The sequence below is a fragment of the Pseudopodoces humilis genome, chromosome 1 (assembly GCF_049639895.1).
Source record: "Pseudopodoces humilis isolate 2021_Gansu_Grassland_sample_001 chromosome 1, ASM4963989v1, whole genome shotgun sequence".
In the NCBI taxonomy this organism is placed as follows: Eukaryota; Metazoa; Chordata; class Aves; order Passeriformes; family Paridae; genus Pseudopodoces; species Pseudopodoces humilis.
In genome coordinates, this window is record NC_142200.1 from 64,911,572 (window position 1) to 64,930,456 (window position 18,885).

The 18,885-nt window shown below is 43.1% G+C and overlaps 1 protein-coding gene across 3 annotated transcripts in view; it reads left to right on the forward strand.

Annotated features, from left to right (window-relative positions):
• EPB41L4B (erythrocyte membrane protein band 4.1 like 4B) overlaps positions 1 to 18,885 on the forward strand; it is a 168,589-nt gene that overhangs the window by 82,896 nt on the left and 66,808 nt on the right. For all 3 annotated transcript variants that reach the window (XM_088059788.1, XM_088059776.1, XM_088059781.1), the window contains 2 exons: positions 12,674 to 12,855; positions 18,720 to 18,835. In XM_088059788.1, coding sequence (XP_087915914.1) covers positions 12,674 to 12,855; positions 18,720 to 18,835 — 298 coding nt within the window. The remainder of the gene's footprint in view (positions 1 to 12,673; positions 12,856 to 18,719; positions 18,836 to 18,885) is intronic.

An 18,885-nucleotide genomic window follows, 5' to 3' on the forward strand; every position in this document is an offset into this window, starting at 1 on the left:
TAAGTGTTAAAAAGCCTCAGGCACACTGGTGAAGAACAACCTGTGGGCCTTGTGTGTTCTGCAGTTTGTGTGTGTCGCCTCGAGGGAAGCACTTGTCATTCTGCTTCTCAGGAGAGGGAGCCCACACATCCTGCACTCCCTTTTCACTTGTTCATCCCTCATCCTCCCTGCTGTCTGCAGAAATCTGAACCAGCCAAGTCACGGAGCGAACAGCTAGGTAAGAAGAGATCAGTGTCTCTGTCCTTCCTTCCTCTAGACACTGTTGGCCTCCTGTAGCATATGGGCTGGGATGCAGTCAGGAAGAGGGAGCATATCTGCCTGTTTCCTCTCTGACCCCAGTACTGCTCTCACCTGTCCAACTTACGCCACCTGAACAAAGGTAGATATGGGTGGTATCTATCTGAACAGGGTAGTATAAAAGAGTTGCTTTAAATATTAAAAAATACATTGGCAGGGTTTTTTCCCTAAAATTAGCGCTGTCGTAACTCACAATAGTTTGTTTTTAACAAGAAATAGAAGTCTTGTGATGTTAGGATTACAGTTTTTTATTTGGAGCAACACAAAACACTGCAGCTGAAACCAGATTACATGTAGAGAGGGGAGAGAGAGCAAAAGTGGAAAATGTTTGGGTTAAGCAGCAATTTTTATTTAAAATACTGGGAAAGCTCTATCAAAAATCAATTCTACATCTTAAATTTGTGCTGCTACAGGAATCCTCTGGTAGTTTATAGGCACAAACTTAGTATAGGAACTTGATGGCCCTGGTATGTGAGTGTTTATACACCAAATGAATGAACTACTTTACCTAGGAGTTCCTCATGAGGAAATGCTGCATAATTTTTAACAAAGAGCATGTAACACTGTTGTTCTAAGTCAACACATTTTAAATGTGCTCTAAATATACACAGGGAAGTTAGTTTTTTTTAAAAAATGCCTTGAAAATTGCTTAAAGGAGGTAACACCTTAATACAAATGAAACATGTTCTCAGGGGTACCCACTGAACTGCATGTGCAAACTTTCTCCACCCTGTTTTGAAGTGCGTTTGTTGTCTAAAACCTTTTTACAAGTCCAACATACACTTAGAAACTTCTGTAATCTGATTACAGGTGATAAACACTATCCTTGCATCACCTTGGGGGAGGGATGGAGGGGAAGTCTGAGTATAGCAATAGGTATTGGAGAAATTACATTGATCTGAAGTCCAGCATAGAATTGCTTCTTCCTTGTGCTGGAGAATTAATTGATACAATCTGGCTGAGGGTATCTTTTGATCATCTCTCTGCACATCTTCCTCCTATGCTTAATAAGGCTGGAAACCGGGGCTTCCCTAGCAGGGCTCAGGCCTGGCTCTACACTCTATGTATTTGGATTTTCAGGGAGATTACCTTTGCCTTGTAATAACTCTAATCCCATGTCCTCTCCCCCAGGAACTGCTGGGGGAATTGAAAAGCTGGTGGCACTGTGACACCACATCTGTAACACCAGCTGAAATAGATCGCTTTTCGGCCCCAGCCAGGCCCTGGCATGCAAACTAATGACTAATATTGAATACTGAAATATGATACCTGAAATACAATACTGAAAGTGTTGTCATTTTGAATATATTGTTTTAATGTGGGCTTTTTCTTCAAACTTTCATTTTCAGCTATTTTTCTCTAGTCAATGTGAGTCACAGGCTAAGTGAACAAAGGGATCAGGTTTTATAATGCATTTCTAAAGCTGGTAGTCAGGGGTTTGCATACTTAAAGGAAAGAATTAAGTCCTTCTGAACCCCATTACTATTGAACCCATATGCAAACTGACCAAGAGGAGGATGTTTTCTTACAGTGTGGATGGCAACAAAGCATATATTATGGTTTGGTAATGTAAAATGTGATTTTCTATTCCTCTGGATAAGCGCTGCAGATGTCTCTTCAGCCTGCAAGAGAAAGTGTCGGAGTTTGCAAGTAATTTTGAAAATGGAACTTCAAATGCTGGCGAGGAATGAGCTGGGGAACATCAAAGGCAGCAGGGGAAAATGAAACCGAGTATATCACCTGCTTCTCAGGCATCAAAGCTGGTGAGATGGGGCTCTCTGAGAGAGAGGAGACAGTTCAGCACTGCAATCATCTCTTTTCAGAGGAGGAATCTTTTCAGTTTGTGTATCAAGCAGGCAGGCTGCTCTTCCCTCCTCAAAGGAGAGAAGTTCTGATGCACATCTATCTAACCTGACACTCCAGATCTCTGGAAAGACTGTTGGCAATGAGAGGTTTTCCTATTACTCTACAACAGAGAACCAAGGAAAACAGACTTGTAGGGGGAATGCTGTCATTGCAGCATTGCTAATGGCATCTAAAGAGACTGCTGGTGCCAGAGCTGCTAAAGACCATCATTAATGGATATCAGTTAGGAAATGTATTTTTTTTGATTGACCTCATGTGTGTGCTTTGAAGAAGGGGTACTGATCCACCAGGACCCTGACTTTTGTTAATACAGAAGTTTCATGTGCTACCTATGAAACCTTGAGAGCCAGCTTGAACTAACACTCTGTACCCTAACCAAATTTTTGCTACATTGTGAGGATGGAGATTTTGAACTGTTTCAGAATAAATAGGTTTTTTCCTACATTACAGTCAAACTGCACAAGCTTGGAAAATCACAGTGCTCTTATGCTGCTCCCAAGTTTTAGTGTTGCAGAGCCTGCAGGAAAATCAGTCCTCATTCCTCAGCATATAACAGGCATATAGAAGGATGCAGCTTTTGGAAAACAATCCTAGTCAAATCAGACCAGAAAAAACACACAGAGGTGGGCCACACTTTTCTGTCTACCTCCTGCAGTACATGGCAAAGGGGTGTGTGGTGATCATGAAGACTTCGTTCGGCTTTCCTTGTTTTCTACTTACTGTTGTACCTTGAAGTGACTGGCTAAAGAGTTTCCCTTCCTCAGTGTATGTGCTGTTGCTCTTGTTGCCATTCCATCACCAAAAGAAACCGCAACAAACGAACAAAAAAAACCCCCAAAAAACCCAACAGATAATTCAGTTGTAGTTCTTCCATTGATAGCAATCATTTCCAGTAATAAAGATGCAGAGTAAATGCTGTTCTCAAGCGCTTACTAATGACTGTTTCATGACTGTACTTTAAAGCAAAATAGAGTACTTTCACAGAGGTGATTTCATGAGTGTTAATCTGAATTTAATTGTAAAGTTCGTGTGTCAGGCCTCCCTGTGCACTGTCCCCTGCCGATATGAGTATCTTGTTACAGAAATACAAGCATGTCTGTAATTGTCTTGCATATTGTTTTAAATTTACACATGTAATATGCTTTCAGTATTGAACAGAAAGAAGAGATTAAGAAAAAAACCAAAACAACCCTTTATCTTCCATCCAGTTTTTCTAAAGATGATTTTTCTCCCTTCAGTTAGAATCTTGGCGGGCTTGGCACAGAGAATGGTAGAGATAAGAAGTTCCACCAGCCTGACCCAATGTTACTTCATTAGTTTGTGTTTTCTTGCATAGCAGCTTTCAAATGACTGTGGGATACTCCTTTGAGTTTGGTGGCACCTTATCTTCTCTGGTCTATTGCCTGTATCTCTTCAGAAGAAATCTAGTTTGTCACTAGAAGAAGCATTTATGATAACTGCCTTGATCATCACACCCTCTCAGAACTGAGGAATATGCCAATTTAAAATTAAGATAAATGTTGAGCTGTGACTATGGGAACCAGTGGAAGTGCCCCTAGGGTTCTGTTTTCAAATTGCCACCGCAATTATATTTCTACCATGAATGTACTATCTTTGTAATGTGCTTGGTGGGTTTTTTTCTTTTCCATTTCTATCTTTCTTTTCTTCTTTCCTTTCCTCTTCCTTTTTCCTTCATAGAACCAATAGTATGACCTTTTTCTTTAAAACCATCAAACAGCAAAATCTGCACCTCATCATATGATCGATGATGTTTTGGATTACACAAGAACAGATGTTTCATACAGGAACATTTTGGAAAACTTTTAGTTCCTGTCTTACCAATGTCTTATGTTGATGGATTATAAAAATGCTATTTCTTTTTTTTTTTTTTTTTAACTGAGGCAATGAAAAACATCTACTGTCCAAGTCGCAACGAAAATGAAGGAATTAGCCATACCTAATTAGAGAAGTAGGAAGTACTGATCTAATGCAATTAAACTCCGGATAAGAAGCTAATTATAAGTTACTTTTTCCTCACTAAACCCATAACATTCTGTGCTGCCGTTATAACCACAGCAGCTTTACCTGCCATTACCAATTTCTGCAATTTTGTCTTCCTAGAGAAGTAGAAATACAAATCACTAATGAATCTCCAGAGCTCTCTGATTTGTGTAATTGCATAGTAACGAACTCAGTACCTAAACAGACGACAGGGTGGCTGTTTCTTTTCATCTCCAGGGGCCAAGGCCCTGAATATGAAGGCCTTTGCTGGCAAACAGCAGAGCCGGTGTCACAGTGCCTCCAAGACAAGTCTTTCTCATCAGTAGAAATACAGGAGTCAAACAGGAAGGAAGAGCTCAGGGAAAAAATGGGTCAGGCAAACAAAAAGCTCAAGTAGAGGGTTTAGGAGGAGCAGGGTTTTATAGTTATGTGCAAAAGAAAGGAACTAGAAAATGAAAAGCAATGGATTCTGCTAGAAACTCTGAGAATGGAGAAGAGTCATGAAAACGGCAAGGGAGCTTTGTGATTTTAGCATCTGTGTCTTCGGTACCTGGGGCTCTCTGAATCAGTAGCAAGGCTGATTTGAAGCAAACTTGAATGTAAAATTGGATGCTGCTTCAGTATCAAAATTCTGAGCCCAGGAGGCCTTTGTTTGTTATTACTCGTTTTCAGTTTCAATGGTTGCATTTAATGTGTATGTCTCATTCTCAATTTCTGACTTTAAAAAAAAAAACCAAAAAAACAGTGAAAATGGTTTTAAAGGTAAAATTAACAATTTCCTGCAGTCAGGAAGATGCAGTCAGATGAGTTCCCCAAGTATTGAAGTGAGAACCTGCCCAGAGACAGGGCAGAGGTTGCAAGTACGTAATTGAGAGGCCTTGCTGTGCTGAGTGGTTGATTTTGTACTACTTTTACCAGTTAATACTGTCTTTTAAAAATCTGTAAACTAAAAAGAAGTCATTTGTGTAGCAATGAAGTCACTTGTGTTCACACTGGACTTTAAAGTTATCACAAATTACTGAAAATTCACAAGACAGCATATTTTTTGTAAAGCGTTAGCAGAATTCAGAATCAGAATAATTTAGAAGTATTAAAATTACACAGTTTTGTTAATATCTTTTAAAACAAGTTTTCTTCCCAAGGAATTTCAGCTTAGTAAGGACGGAGACAGAGGAGATTTTGTAAGATGGGAGCATATTGTTAAGGGAAGCCAAATCCAGTGGATTGGCTTCAAGGCTAAAGGGATTACACTTTTCTAATCTGCTAGATGCAAGGCTGCTGTAGTTCCTGGCTTCACAGCCCAGGATGAGATGCTGAGCATTCATTCCAGAGATGGAAATGCTCACTGAGCACCCACTCAGCCAGCCTTGCCGAGGAGCAGAGGAGGTGAAGGGCAGCACCTTGAGCAGCACCACACACACAAACAGCCTCTCACAAATGTGGGGCAGCACAGAGAGCTCCATCCTTGATGCACACACCTCCACAGAAAATAGGACTGCAGTTGAGAAGATGTCCTGGACTGTGGTGATGGGAGCTTGACCAGCCAAGCTGACTGACCAGCAGCTTGCTTATATGGGGCTGGCCACTTTTCTCACTTTTCTCATGTGCATTCTAAATGAAATCCATCCTGCGCATGAATTATCTCTTTCCTTTCTCTTGTCTTCTCATGATTACCCCTGCTTTTTCCTTGCATTGCTCCTGGTTTTGCTAAGTCCATACTCAAATGTCCCAAGGCTACCATGGTAGTTTGGACCTTACACAGTTACTGATACAGTTTCCTAGACAGTGCTGGCCTTGCAAGGTTGTTCTCGCCCAAGAGATCCTGATACTCCCCTGTCAGAGCTTTGTGGTGTTTGGCCAGGTATCCCTACCACAAGTACCTGTGAATTTCAGGAATCCTTCTGGGTATGCTCTATAGCATTTTGTGGCTGCTTCTGCCTTCATCTTTTATGTCCAGCAGCTTCTGTCACATCCTGTGATCTCTGGTGTTCTCTTAGCTAAGCCTCAGGCCTGTGCCTGCTTCTCTCTGCATCCTTTGGCAGCAATGCGATACTGAGCACAGTAGAGATGAGGCAGGGATGTGCTTAGCTCACAGGACCTGAGTTATTCAATGGGTTAAGTGGTGGGAAAAGCTGCTCCATGGCTAGCAGTCTGAGATCAGCTGCAGGCTACCTCAGAGGCCAAAGTTCCTTGCTTGGTTTTGCTCCTGTTTTAACCTGAGCTAGCTTGCCTGGATTAGCCAGCCCAAGTTGTTTTATTTCGAAAGGACAAGAATATATGGCCTCTGTCTGAAAGGGGGAGGCAGCAGACTTGAGGGAGGATCTTGTTGGTCTTAGAAAATTTTATGTCTGCTTTTCAGAGTTTTCTCATCTACAAGGACATCTGGGACAATTAATTTTTTTGACAGGTGATTAAATATCATTAGCTATTGTTAGTGTTAATTAAAAGCATTTGTAAATGAAGAAAAGCACACTTAGTTCCCAGTGGGCATATTTTGCATGACAGTTTTGCAAGACAGTATTTTTTTAATGATCTTTATGCAGATAAGGTGAAATCTATAAGGACGATGTCTTTATCAAGTCAAGATTTGTTCCTTGGTATTTTATTAGAACATGCTTTGCTGCAGGCTTTTTTACTCTTCTTGTGGAGAATTCCAGATTAGTCTTGCTTCAAAACTTACTTCAGCATCTTGTATCCTACAGCAGGCTTCCGTCACCATTTATTAATATATTTTTCCCTATTATAATTTTCTCTTTAATATTAAGGTTGTCTGAGAGAAGGCTGCTGGCTGACTGCTGTGCTTTCTGAGGTGTCCCTAGGATTGGATGGGGACTGTGGATCATCCCTGGCAACAGGGAAAGAAATCTACAACACAATTTTCCATGCCTTCCCTGAAGGAAAGAAATGGGCCAGCTGTGATGTCCTGGTGTCAGAGCACAGAGCAGAGCATGGAAGTGTAACCACTCTGTTAGCTTTAGTTACACTTCACACAACTCAGGAAGCCAGTTTTGGCCAGCAAAGAGGTCTTGGTTACATGGTGAAGGAAAAAAAAAAACAACATAAGTTTGGTTTTAGTGATCCCAGTTTTCCTTTACTTAGGAATACTCATTGTTTTTATATGTCCCAGTCCTTGGCTGCAGAATGAAAGTTTACCCTCTCTCTTGTTATTGCAGTCACCCTGCTGTGGTCTGTGTTCCCGTCTCATGTAATGCTGGGTCTTTTGCTTCAGTCCAATAGTCCTGGTCATTAAGTGATACTCACATGTACTGCCTTCTTATCCCCTCACTTTCTCTTCTTTCCTCTCCGCATGGACATTTGCAGAGAATGCAAAATTCCTTCTCTGTGCCACTTGCCATGCTTTAGCGAAACAAGTGGTATGTGAGATTCTAAATATGATTAAAGGAAGTTTAGCTAAAACTTCATTATGGCTTATTTGTTGGGGTTTTTTTTAACTGCTTTTGAAGCATGGGCAGGGAATCAACCCAGTCTACCCTCCTTCCTCCCAAAAAAGGGGAATACTAAACCCAAAAATGAATGTTTGGCTTAGCATAGCTGTTAAGTCTCCCTCCCTGGCTGCCACATTGAAGTTTCACACGCAGTGCCTGCTCTCATTACGTACTCATTAATACACATACATGTTAACAGGCACTGCAACACTTCCCCTGGCTGCCATTTGGGAGCACACCTAAAGCCCATTTTGATGTTGGAGAAAGTATTGTAATGATATGAGGATGGGTGATACATCTCCCAGCACATTCAGTGTGCCAGCAGCATGAATTTTTGCTGCCAAAACCTGTGCAAATCACCAGCAGGCTTGCTCCGAGCTGCAGATGGCGGAGGACTGAGAGCGGTTCTGAAGATGTTTGTGGAAAGCTTGAGGATTTTTAAATACTGGAAAATTGCATTGGTTTGGTGCAGGAGGAATGTTCAAAGCAAATAGAGGTGGGTGTGGTAATTGTTGAAGGTTACTTATGACAACCAGACCTAGAAGCCTGGGATTTTGTTAAACTACTGTTCAGCTATAGTAGGGGAGGTCTCAACTCTCAGAGTCAACCACAAGGCATGATAGTTTGAGCCTGCTATTGCCCTTCCAGCCTCCCCACAGAGAGGAGGGAAGAAAGTGCCACCATTTGCACTCCAAGTGTAACTTCAGACAGGTGGAAGATGCCTAGAGGAAGAGTGGGGAAAGAGGAGCATGGGCAGGGTGCAGGAGTAAGCCTGTTCTGGGACACAGGTGGAAGATGTTTCTGCAGGGCTGCACAGTTATGTTCTGTTACAGGAGACTGGGGATGGCAGCTGGGAGGATGGCATGGAAAGGCAGTTGTGTTTTTTAAAAAACCCCTTGTCACTCACTGTTTACACCAAAATGGAAGTCCTTGCATACCGGGCCTGTCATGGGTGAGAGAAAAGTCCTGATCAGGTATTATTGGTTTTAGCACATCAGAAAGATAATGGCACAGCTCAGGAGGAATGTTTGTACTGTTAGGTAGGAGTAATGTGTCACAACTGAGGTTGTAGGGCTGGAAACCAGTTTAGGAAAGGATCTCAGAACGTCAAGGATGTTCTTGAGGACCACAAGTTAAACATGAGTCAGCAATCCCAGGCTGTATGGAAAAATGTCATGTTCCAGTGTATAAACAGGAGTAGATCCTGTAGGATGTGGGAAGCAGCCCTTCCTCTTTGAAATGTGTTTGCAAGGCCTCAGCTGCAATGGGGTGTCCAGTTCTTAGCACCACATGTTGGAAGCAAGCAGGGGCAGCTGGGTGGACAGGGATAGCAAGGTGTCTTAGAGCTGTAGGGAATGTGTGACCTGTGAGGGGCAGCTGAGGAATTCAGAGCTCTTCAGATCCTTAGGGGAGATGTAAAGGGTCGTTTTCAAAAACACAGGCTTCTATAGCAAGAAGTAACCTTTTCACTGTGCCTGTGATGGATGGGAGATAAAGCAGTACTTAAATTGCAGTAAAGGAGACAGAATAAACAAGTGTAGATATGTTGAGACACTAAAATCAATTGCACAGGAGGGTCATGGAGTCTCTTCTAGTGAGGGAGGTTCAGTTCAGGTAACACAGGCCCACATACTTTGGTTTTGAAGGCTTTCAAAAACTTTTCTGTTCCCCATTTTCCTATGTCCTCTTAACACTTGTGTGTGTGAATTGTACGCTAGAGACATAGTTTGGTAAAGCAGTAGGTGACTGGAGCACATGAAATCTAAGAATGTCAGCTGAAAATAGCTTTTTGGGTAAAGGGTAAGGAGTGTAAAACTGAGACAGAGGACTAATAATGTAAAATGAAATGTTGTAAAATAGAATATTATAAAACAGAAATTAGTAGATATGTGTTATTTGCCTTGTTCCTCAATGTGCTGCTTTTTTGGTCAGAAAAAACTAATTAAAGTGAATTTGAGGCTAAAGGCAGTACTAACCTTCTTGTGGACACTGAGTTGCTTTTTTGAAGGTTCAGCCTCCAGAAACTGAATTCTCAGGAGTGCTTTTTCCTGAGTGAGGGACAAAGAAGAAATGTTTGCTTCCTTTGCACACTTGCCTGTAGGGCCCTACCTCATTTTCCTTGAAGGATAGGAGCTCTCTGTATAGGAAACAGCTGGAGCTTGTTGAGAAAGCCACACAGGTAAATAACAGCAGAGAAGGAGGAAACCTGCAGGACAGCCAGTTGATGTTTAAAAAGTAAACCAACGGTGTGACATTGGCATACCAGGAGAAAGGATAAAAACTACTGCCTGTCCACATAATGCACAGTCTGAGAGCATTACTTGATGATCAGGGATCAAGTATAAATTCCTGGAGGTCAGGAGTATGAATACTTTATAGTCAAAAAGTTGGTTCACTGAAAGTAGAGATTTATTTACATCAATAGATTGAGAAGGATACATGGGCATGTTTTCTGTTCAGGTAAGCCATATAGAAGCAAGCAATAGAAAGCAAAGTTAGCAACAAAAGGATGCATTGAATGGAAAAGTGTCAAGTCTCTGTATATAAGACAGTGGAAGAAAAGTGAGAAACATGTGATGTAATGATGCCAGCTTGTAGAAACTACAGTAAGATATCTAATATGCCCCTAAAATACATATGAGAGAGTACACAGAAAAGGGATTTGCACTACTTAAAATGTTTTTATTTGGTACTGTCACCTTTTTTAGTTGGCAGGCTTTGGTGCTGCTGCAAGGCCTGTTGTTTCTAATTGTTCAGTAACTCCTTGGTAGTGAGGGTATCTACAAATGCCCAACCTCACATGCATCTGAAGTGCAAGAATTGGCTGACCCTGAGATGAGTTTGCCTCGACATCCATCAGCTGCTGTCAGCCCTAGAACAGTGCAGATGAACACATGCTTTTACATGGGCCAGCAGATTTAAGGTGGGATTTCACATCGGAGCTCGCTGCTTGGGTAGTGACACCCCGTCTGGAGCTTTGTGACCTGCTGTCCTCAAGGATTTCAGTGCATAGCTAAACATCAGCTTTGCTGGGCTCTTTACTGCTTTGATGTAATGGTCTCCTTACATTTTACATTTACATGTTACTCTCCTCTCTGGACAGTCAAGAAATACATCTAGAGAATTTGGTGTACATTAGCCCTCAGGCCAGAGGTTAATTCAGTTGGCTCATTCAATTGCTCAGCTCCTTCTCATTTCAGCAAGGAAGATACCTTAGGCCCATAGCAGTATGAGGAGTCAGTGTAAGGATTTGGTGTGATTCATTTTGAAAAGACCAATTCAAAATCTGCTAAACCAGCCTGCTGGTGGGTAAAATGAAACTCCCAACACACAGGGCTTTGTGTCTTGAAAAAAATTGAATCAGATGAAACAAACAAAAAAAAAAAAAAGATGTGCTGAGGCTCCAGCCCCAAATTTACCTTATTTCCCAGCAGGGTTTTAAACATGTGAACAAAACCACCTATCTTCTCAGTAAAAAAATGTCACGCCAACCCTAGGCCCTTGAAGGGAAAGTGCAGGAGAGCTGCTACAATTAGTGTGCAATCTCATTAGCCTGTACCATTTTCCCCCTGGAGGCACTTGCTTGATTTGATTATAGAAGTAAAGATTTAGTGCAGTTTGAAAAGACAGACTGGTCCTGGATTATCTGAGCTCACGAAAGCTGTCCCCTGTGCATTCAGACACCTATTTGTATGGTTTCCTTAAGGCAAAAAAGGCATCAGAAGTGGCTTTATTGGCGGTGCTTGCTTCATGCTGGGAACCTGCCAAGATTAATATATGCATCATTCCCCTCCCCGCCTCCTGCTTTCAAAAAGTAACCAGCATAAAAGTATTTTTCAGTTAGTACCCAGTCAGAGAAACCTCATGTTGTCTAAGTTGTTACTAAGAAGAGAGTGGTTATTAATGATGTACCAAGCTGCGTGTTTCAGTATAACTTTGGAAATGATGCAGATGTGTTTATTTGGTTAATTTTGCTTTGAATCACTAAGTAATCTGCAGAGAACATGTGTAGCAAGTATCTTAGGTATAATTTATTTATTGTCCCTTTAATTATTTGGTTTGTCTTCATTCATGTTGTCAGGTTTCCGGCTGCTGTTATTAATAAAAGCAAACTGAAAACCCATACAGCTGAAGATATCATTTCTTTAGCATATTTCAAATAGGCAGGGGATTCATCTTTTGTTGAAATGAATTGATTTACTACAACTACTGTCTAATGCACTACTACAGAATAAGTTAAAACCTTATAAAAATTTTAAGCTCTCCTCTGAGGAAAGCACATTCAAGTCGTTTGCAATATCTTTGTAGAATTATCTCAATCTTTTTTGGTTGCTGCAATTGAGAGAAAATATCACTTCTAGAAATTCAGCGTAATTTCAAACAATAAACTGAAACAGCATCAGTTAAAGCTAATGAAGAAAAGCAGCAGTGTCATTTGTCACCTCTCAGTTAGAGATGGTGAATAAAAATGTCAGTGTGTCCCCGTTTGCCAGCTATTGTAGACTGACGATAGTTAATCTCCTAAGTAAACACATGCAAAAAACCCCCACCAAAACCCAAACTACTTATCCCAGCACAGGTGCCTTTCCTTTTGGACCAAGTGCTATTTTGTATGTTGGAATCTGTAAAATGTTTTATTTCTCAATTTTTTCCCTAAGGTATTTTAGTGACATACACTTAGAGACATGTACATTCTCAGGAATGCAGTGTTACTCTGAGACCGTTCCTTGGTCTGCTCTTCAGACAATTTTATTTTAAAGGAGTTGTTTTCTGCTTCATGACTTTCCTATCCCAGGACAGATTCTAGCAGAGACTGTGTAGTGTGTAAAATCAAAAATAGTTCTGATCTTAAAGTCATACCAACAAGCAGAGGCATCCTTTTTCCTCATATGATAAATCTTGTGGAGATAGAAAACTGTAAAGATTTGGGATATACCTCATTAAAATTTGTATTTACGAAAGAGCTGTGCATTTTTTCCCAAGAAAGTTTTCACTCTGTCTCTCCAAAAGTACAATTGGTGCTACTGTTTACTGCTCTAATTTGAACTGAATTTATTTTGTAGCTATCCATTGAACAACAGCGATCTGCATCCGTTCAACATTGAGGAGAATGGTGGAACTCCATATACCACAAAAATGGCTGCAAGGCACCACCACCACCATCGGCATCACCACCACCACGCCAATTACGGTGCCCTTGCTCCTGAAAGCAAGGACATTGTTTCTGCTGTTCCAAACCCAACCAGTAAGTCCACAGCAGTGATTGTTATTTCAGTGGTTCTGGTGCTTTCAGGGGAAGGGAAGGGAAGGGAAGGGAAGGGAAGGGAAGGGAAGGGAAGGGAAGGGAAGGGAAGGGAAGGGAAGGGAAGGGAAGGGAAGGGAAGGGAAGGGAAGGGAAGGGAAGGGAAGGGAAGGGAAGGGAAGGGAAGGGAAGGGAAGGGAAGGGAAGGGAAGGGAAGGGAAGGGAAGGGAAGGGAAGGGAAGGGAAGGGAAGGGAAGGGAAGGGAAGGGAAGGGAAGGGAAGGGAAGGGAAGGGAAGGGAAGGGAAGGGAAGGGAAGGGAAGGGTGCATTTCGGTTCTCCTCCTTGAAGAATGTGCTTCCTGTTATTATTTGCTAGCTTTGTAGCATGTGCAAATGAGACAAGATTTGCAATTCCCTTGGTTTGCTACAGGGTTGTGGGATTTGGTGTTAGGTGGGTGTTCCATAGCTGAACAAATACCCCATTAGTCACAGATACTGTCTCTCTAACCACTTGGCACAGGCTCCTTTTTTGTTGTTACTGTGTGTTTGTATAGTTTCACATACCTACCCTCTTCAGCTATTGTCTTTTGCTGATCTGTCCAGCTGGCCCTCAGCCCTCATTGTTTGGATCTTGTTTTCATGTCTGGGCACAGGCAGCAGAAATTTTGGAGCACTGGACATACAGCATCTTGCTCTTAGTTTGGGTAATTGGAACAATTTCAAGCTTTAGCTAGCAAGACTGGAATATTCTTGCTTCCTTAGTGGAGAAATTTTTGGCTTGTAGAAAGCGACGAGGAGAGAAGCCTATCCATTCCTGATGTAGTCTTGGGGAGTTTGGGTGTAAGTCTCCAATGCTGAATGTGACAGGCATTTTTAAACATATGGAAGTATGGAGCTTGGCCAAATATTTTTAGGTTTACACAGGAACTGGAAGAGAAACATCCCTGTCGTTGAGCAGTCCTACTTCCTGCTCTCCAGATTCACAATCTCTGCACTCTGCAGCGTGTCAGATGCTGAAGCTGTGTAAGAATGTCAGACGATGGGCAAAACAAGATATGATCTATTATATTCCATGTCTCTAGGAAACTATGAGTTCTTCCATTGCCCAGATTTTGCCTTCATAACAGTAAATGACCCTGAGATAGCTAGCCATTATGTAATCTTTCACCCTGGTCAGTTAATCTGACAATTTTCAAATTCCTGAAACCAGGGTTTTGGACTGTACTGGGTGACCCTGACTGTAAGCTGTCCCACCTCAGCAGTATTGCACAGGCATCCACTTGGACAAGCACTTTAATCAGACTTTGTTTCAGAAGATCAGAAACATTTTCTTTCATTTTCTTTAGCCAAGAGAATTTGGCAGTTTTTAGGAGAGAAGCTAAAGAAATAAAATGGAAGGCATTGTAGACATTTAAGGAAGGAATCCTGAGCAGTAATACGACTTGCTTGCTGGGGCTTTCAATAAAGCTACTCCCTTAGGAACAACCTCCAGAAGATGTGCTGCTTTCCACTGACTGTACACTGCACTCCAGTGTTCCTTCATGCTGGGAAGCACATGGGGCTGGCATGGAGCATGGCCAGCCCCTGCCTGGCACAGCCATGGAGGCTCAGAGCAGGCTGCAGGGTGCTCCTGTGCCACTGACAGGTATTTGCATCTCAGCCCTGCTCTGCAGCCGCCGTCACCATCCAGGAGGGGAGTGCAGAGTCTCCTGGTGTGGGACTGCTGGGTGGCTCCCCTGGCCCTGCACCTGCTGGGTCGCTCTGTCACAGGGCTGCCCTGGCTGCAGGGCTGGGCCCAGGTGCTGGGGGATGCTGGCAAGGCTATGCTGGAAAACCTCTCCCAGCTGGCAGCCTGGCACACTGGGAGGCAGTGACCTTTCTGGGGGGTGTGCCAGCCCATATTTTCCTTTCCCAAATTAGAGCTGAAGCATGCCAGGAAATACATTCAGAGCCAGCTATGCTGCTGCTGAGTGTCCCGACCCAGAGGGCACTGCTGGCCCTGCTTGCCCCGACCACCTCCTCAGGGCTCCCCCCATCCAGCCCACAGCTCCATGTCAGACTCCTGGCACCCCAGCTTCAGCCCCAGCACTGCTGCTGGTGGTCTCCAGCTCCCCACAGCCCTGACATGGGCCCACCTGCAGGAGGAGGTAATTACACAGCAAAAACCACAGAGCACAGGGTGTTTATTCCAGCAATCTGTCTCCTCTCAGGTCACAGAACCTTCCTGCTTCTCCCTATTGCAGAAATAACCTCAGAAAATGTCTCAAAGAGCACAAGGGAGCAAACATCAGGAGCAGTTCTCTTTGTGCCCAGTGAGTGTTGCCTGTGAGAGGAAACTGGAGCCCAGGAGGCTCCATGTCCTCCCCCAGACATGGGGAGAGTGAGCCCTCTCCCCCAAACCTGGCCCTGGTGATGGGGAGCAGCCCCCCTGGCCTGTCTGGCAGCTGCCATGCTCTGAAAGGAACTTCAGAAGCCAGAGTGTGTGGCACCTGCTGCTGGAGACAGATTTACCTTTCTCTTCACTTTGTCTGCTGAAGACTGGTCCACAGTAACTATTTGGTGCAGAAGAAGAGAATCAATGCTGGTTCCTGCCCAATGCCAGTAGCACCAAATGCCAATTCCCAGATTCTCTAAGGGAGTGTAAAGGGATGGGACACCTCCAAGGGGAGGCTGGAGTGCAGCTGTGCTGGCTGCTCCCAGCTGAGCTATTTGGGCAGCTGTGCATGCAGTGTGCTGGGTGTCTTAATGCTCCCGTGCTGCCCCACTGCAACCCATTGTTGATCATCTGTGGCACCTGTGCATCTGGCTGAAGATGCAAAGCTGATTTTCCTTGAGAAAATAGATCTATATATATATAATATATCTGGCATGTTTATGCTGTGAGAGCAGTGGCAGTCTGGGTAGGAGCAATTCCCTTAAAAAAGAATCAGACTTAACTCATTTGCAGCCTGGGGTGACAGGTCTAAGTGCCTTTTCAAGGTTGGTGCTCAGGGGACTAGGGTTGGTTTGTTTTTAATGGTTTCATTAAAATGCTGCTCAGGCTATTTCAGCTGAGAAAACTGTTGTAGAGAGCCTGTGGGTAAGGTTCACAGTGCATGTACTGTAATGGTTAGGAACATGCTGGCCATTGTCCGTTTACTGGGGACATGGCACAGTGCGTGGGACACGAAAAGCCAGGCAGAGAGGAAACACTATCAGCAGTGTGCCTCAGGAGCGTGAGGACATGGGGGAGTGATGTCTGGCTCCAGGTTCTGTGTAAAGGCCAGTGCCAGCAAAGTGTTTCTAGGAAGTAAGTGGTCACTAAACTGGGGACGCTCTCAGGAAAGAGGGTGCTTGTGACCAAAATATCTCAAGTGGAAATGCCTGAAGAGCAAAAAGGTCTCATGGAGCAAATATGTTATCCTAGCAGAAACTTCCCCATATGGCTGACAGAGGTGACACCAGCACTTCACCTACCTTGTGCTTTTCCATAGGACCACAGGTGTTTTGTGACTTGTTCCAGTTGCTATGGACTGGCCTCATCACTGGGCTCTGAGATGGTTTTGAATTAATCTAAAGTGGAATATGGAGTGACCCACTGATATGTGCCCACCAGCAGGCTGAAAGAGGGAGAAAGCATCTGCCTTTCTTCCACTTACATCTATTCTGAGAAATGCCAAAATTCCAGTGCAATTAGCAGGACGTGCAGGAGAGAGGGAAACAACATGTGCCCAGCCAGGGTTCCTTTAAATACTTGTGCATGTTTCCCAGCAAACACACAGCACAGGACTTCGTTACAGAAACAAGCTGAAGACAAACCTGGGCCAGACCTGCCTGATTTTTCACATTCCAAGTAATTTGTCTACTTCAATTACTGAAGGAAGTGAAATCCAGTGAAACAAATCTGACGTGTGTGTTTATGAAGGCAGCTCAGCAGAAGAAGTTGTTTTCCTGCATTCAGCCTGATTCTTGTACTCGCGATGCTTCTCTTCACCACAAAGCTAATGTACGCGGATCACATCTTGTGGTGCAGCACATGTCCCCCCAGCGTATCCCAGAACCCCAGTCCCACTCCATGCAACAGTAGTTGGCCTTACAGGGAAGAGAGGGTGAGCCCCTTGCTGAGCCTAATTGGCACGGCAAGGTCATGCATGGATTACCAGGTGCACATGAGCAGATTCACCGGCAGCAGCTGGGGCTACCACTGCGAGCAGATGCCAACACACTTGCAGTGCAGCTCACAGAATTTTTATGACAGAAGATGAGGAACGAGAAGAGGGGACCCAGGTTGCCTCTTGAACTCTGGGCTGAGCTTGCAGGCTATCACTTCAAAAAAAGGCATCCTTTATTCCTGAGCAGCTCGCTACAAAAGACCTTGCATAACCCTGAGCAGAGAATGGTCTAACACAGAATAAGTTTCAGGCTGAAAACAGCGCTTTGAAAAACCACGATGCTGCCAAATCCTTTCTTGGAATGAAAGCCTGGGTTTGCCAAGACTTAATGCTGACTCAGGAAATTTATGCCTTTTGTAGGAATTCCATTTTTTTTGCCTTTTCTTTTGTTTGTTATTGAGGTTGAGTTAAAAGGATAAGCTGGCCTGCTTGTCTTCTAGAGCTCTCCCTTTAAACAAGTGGGAAAAAACCCTAGTTTAAAAATCAGTTTTAAATAATAGCAAACTTGAATAATTTAAATAAGGCGCTTTCCTCCCCCCTTTATGTTCTTTCTTAGGAGGAAAGTAGAATGATTGTGTTTCTTAAAAAAAAAAATTTTATCTGATTTTATGGCTGTGGTAATTTATTCCCAAGGTATCAGGCAGTTTCGGTCTCATACGCACAGAAGCAGCTGTGATGTGGGAAATGCTGAATTCTGGCAACACTAACTTCTGATGAAGGACCACCAAGAGGAGGTCAATGCTGATATTGTAACCCTTTTAGGACATTATTACCTCAGGGTCTGATAATGTTTCACTAATGCCAAAACCAGCTTTTTGCTTATATCCCTATAAGCTGATTTTAGCAATTTGTCTCTAGTCAGCAAAGCCCTTAATGTATATTTGAACAGCTGTAGAATTAGATCTTGAGTGAGTAATATTTAATATTCTTAGGACAGCTTAAGAACCTGATCCAAAACAAACTGCAGTCAGTGCAAGGTTTTTATTGATTTCAGTAGGCTTTGAATCAGACTGCACAGAACTGGATTGTTCCCAACTCTTTTCAGAATCCATGGCAAAAAGAAATATGGGAGGACCCAGAGATCCGTTAAATCATCACATGATGAAGTTTATTTTTCTCAGAGTACTTGCAAATATGTATATATATGCCACACCATCCCCAAGATGATGACAGAGACCTTTCAGGGCTGTCTGAAAAAGTATTTTTCCTTGTCTTTCTGTGTCGGTGGCTTGCTCAAAATCTCTGTTGACAAAGCACAGCAAATTCCTGACAACAGTCTTAAAGAGGCTGGCATATAAATAAAAATGTCTGAGAGAAGCCAAAAGCTATACTCTGATCTCTTCACACATCACATGTTTCGAGAGTGGCACCTTGGCTGCATAAATAATCCCTCTGGTGTCAACTAAGTTTTAGAATGTAGAGGGGGTAGAGGCAGCAGGGAGGTAAGGAGAGAAATATCTAGCCCAAATCTGGCAAAAGCTCTGCTGAAATGAAAGGATGGGTGAGAAGGAGGAGGGGGAGCAATTGTTTGCTAAATAGAAGAAGGCAAGATGACCCAACAGGCATAATTATGAAACATTTTAGAGGGTCTTACAGAGAAGGTGCTTTGCCGACCGCTGTCTCTTCAAATGCAGTTGAGTGTCTTGCTCTGCAGTTCTTCTGTAGCCTCCCTTCAGACTGTGTTTTTTTCTTTCTTTCTTTTGGGCATCCTTTTAGAACTGAGCTCAGGACTTCCCCTTCTTTATGATGAAACTTCTCATCTGAAGAAAATAGAAACGGAGAGTGTGAAGGTAGTTGGACCATGGCCAGCCCTGCACGTCAGCATGAACAAGGTATAGCATGTACATACGTACTTCTACATGTATGTGCCAGAGCACCTTTG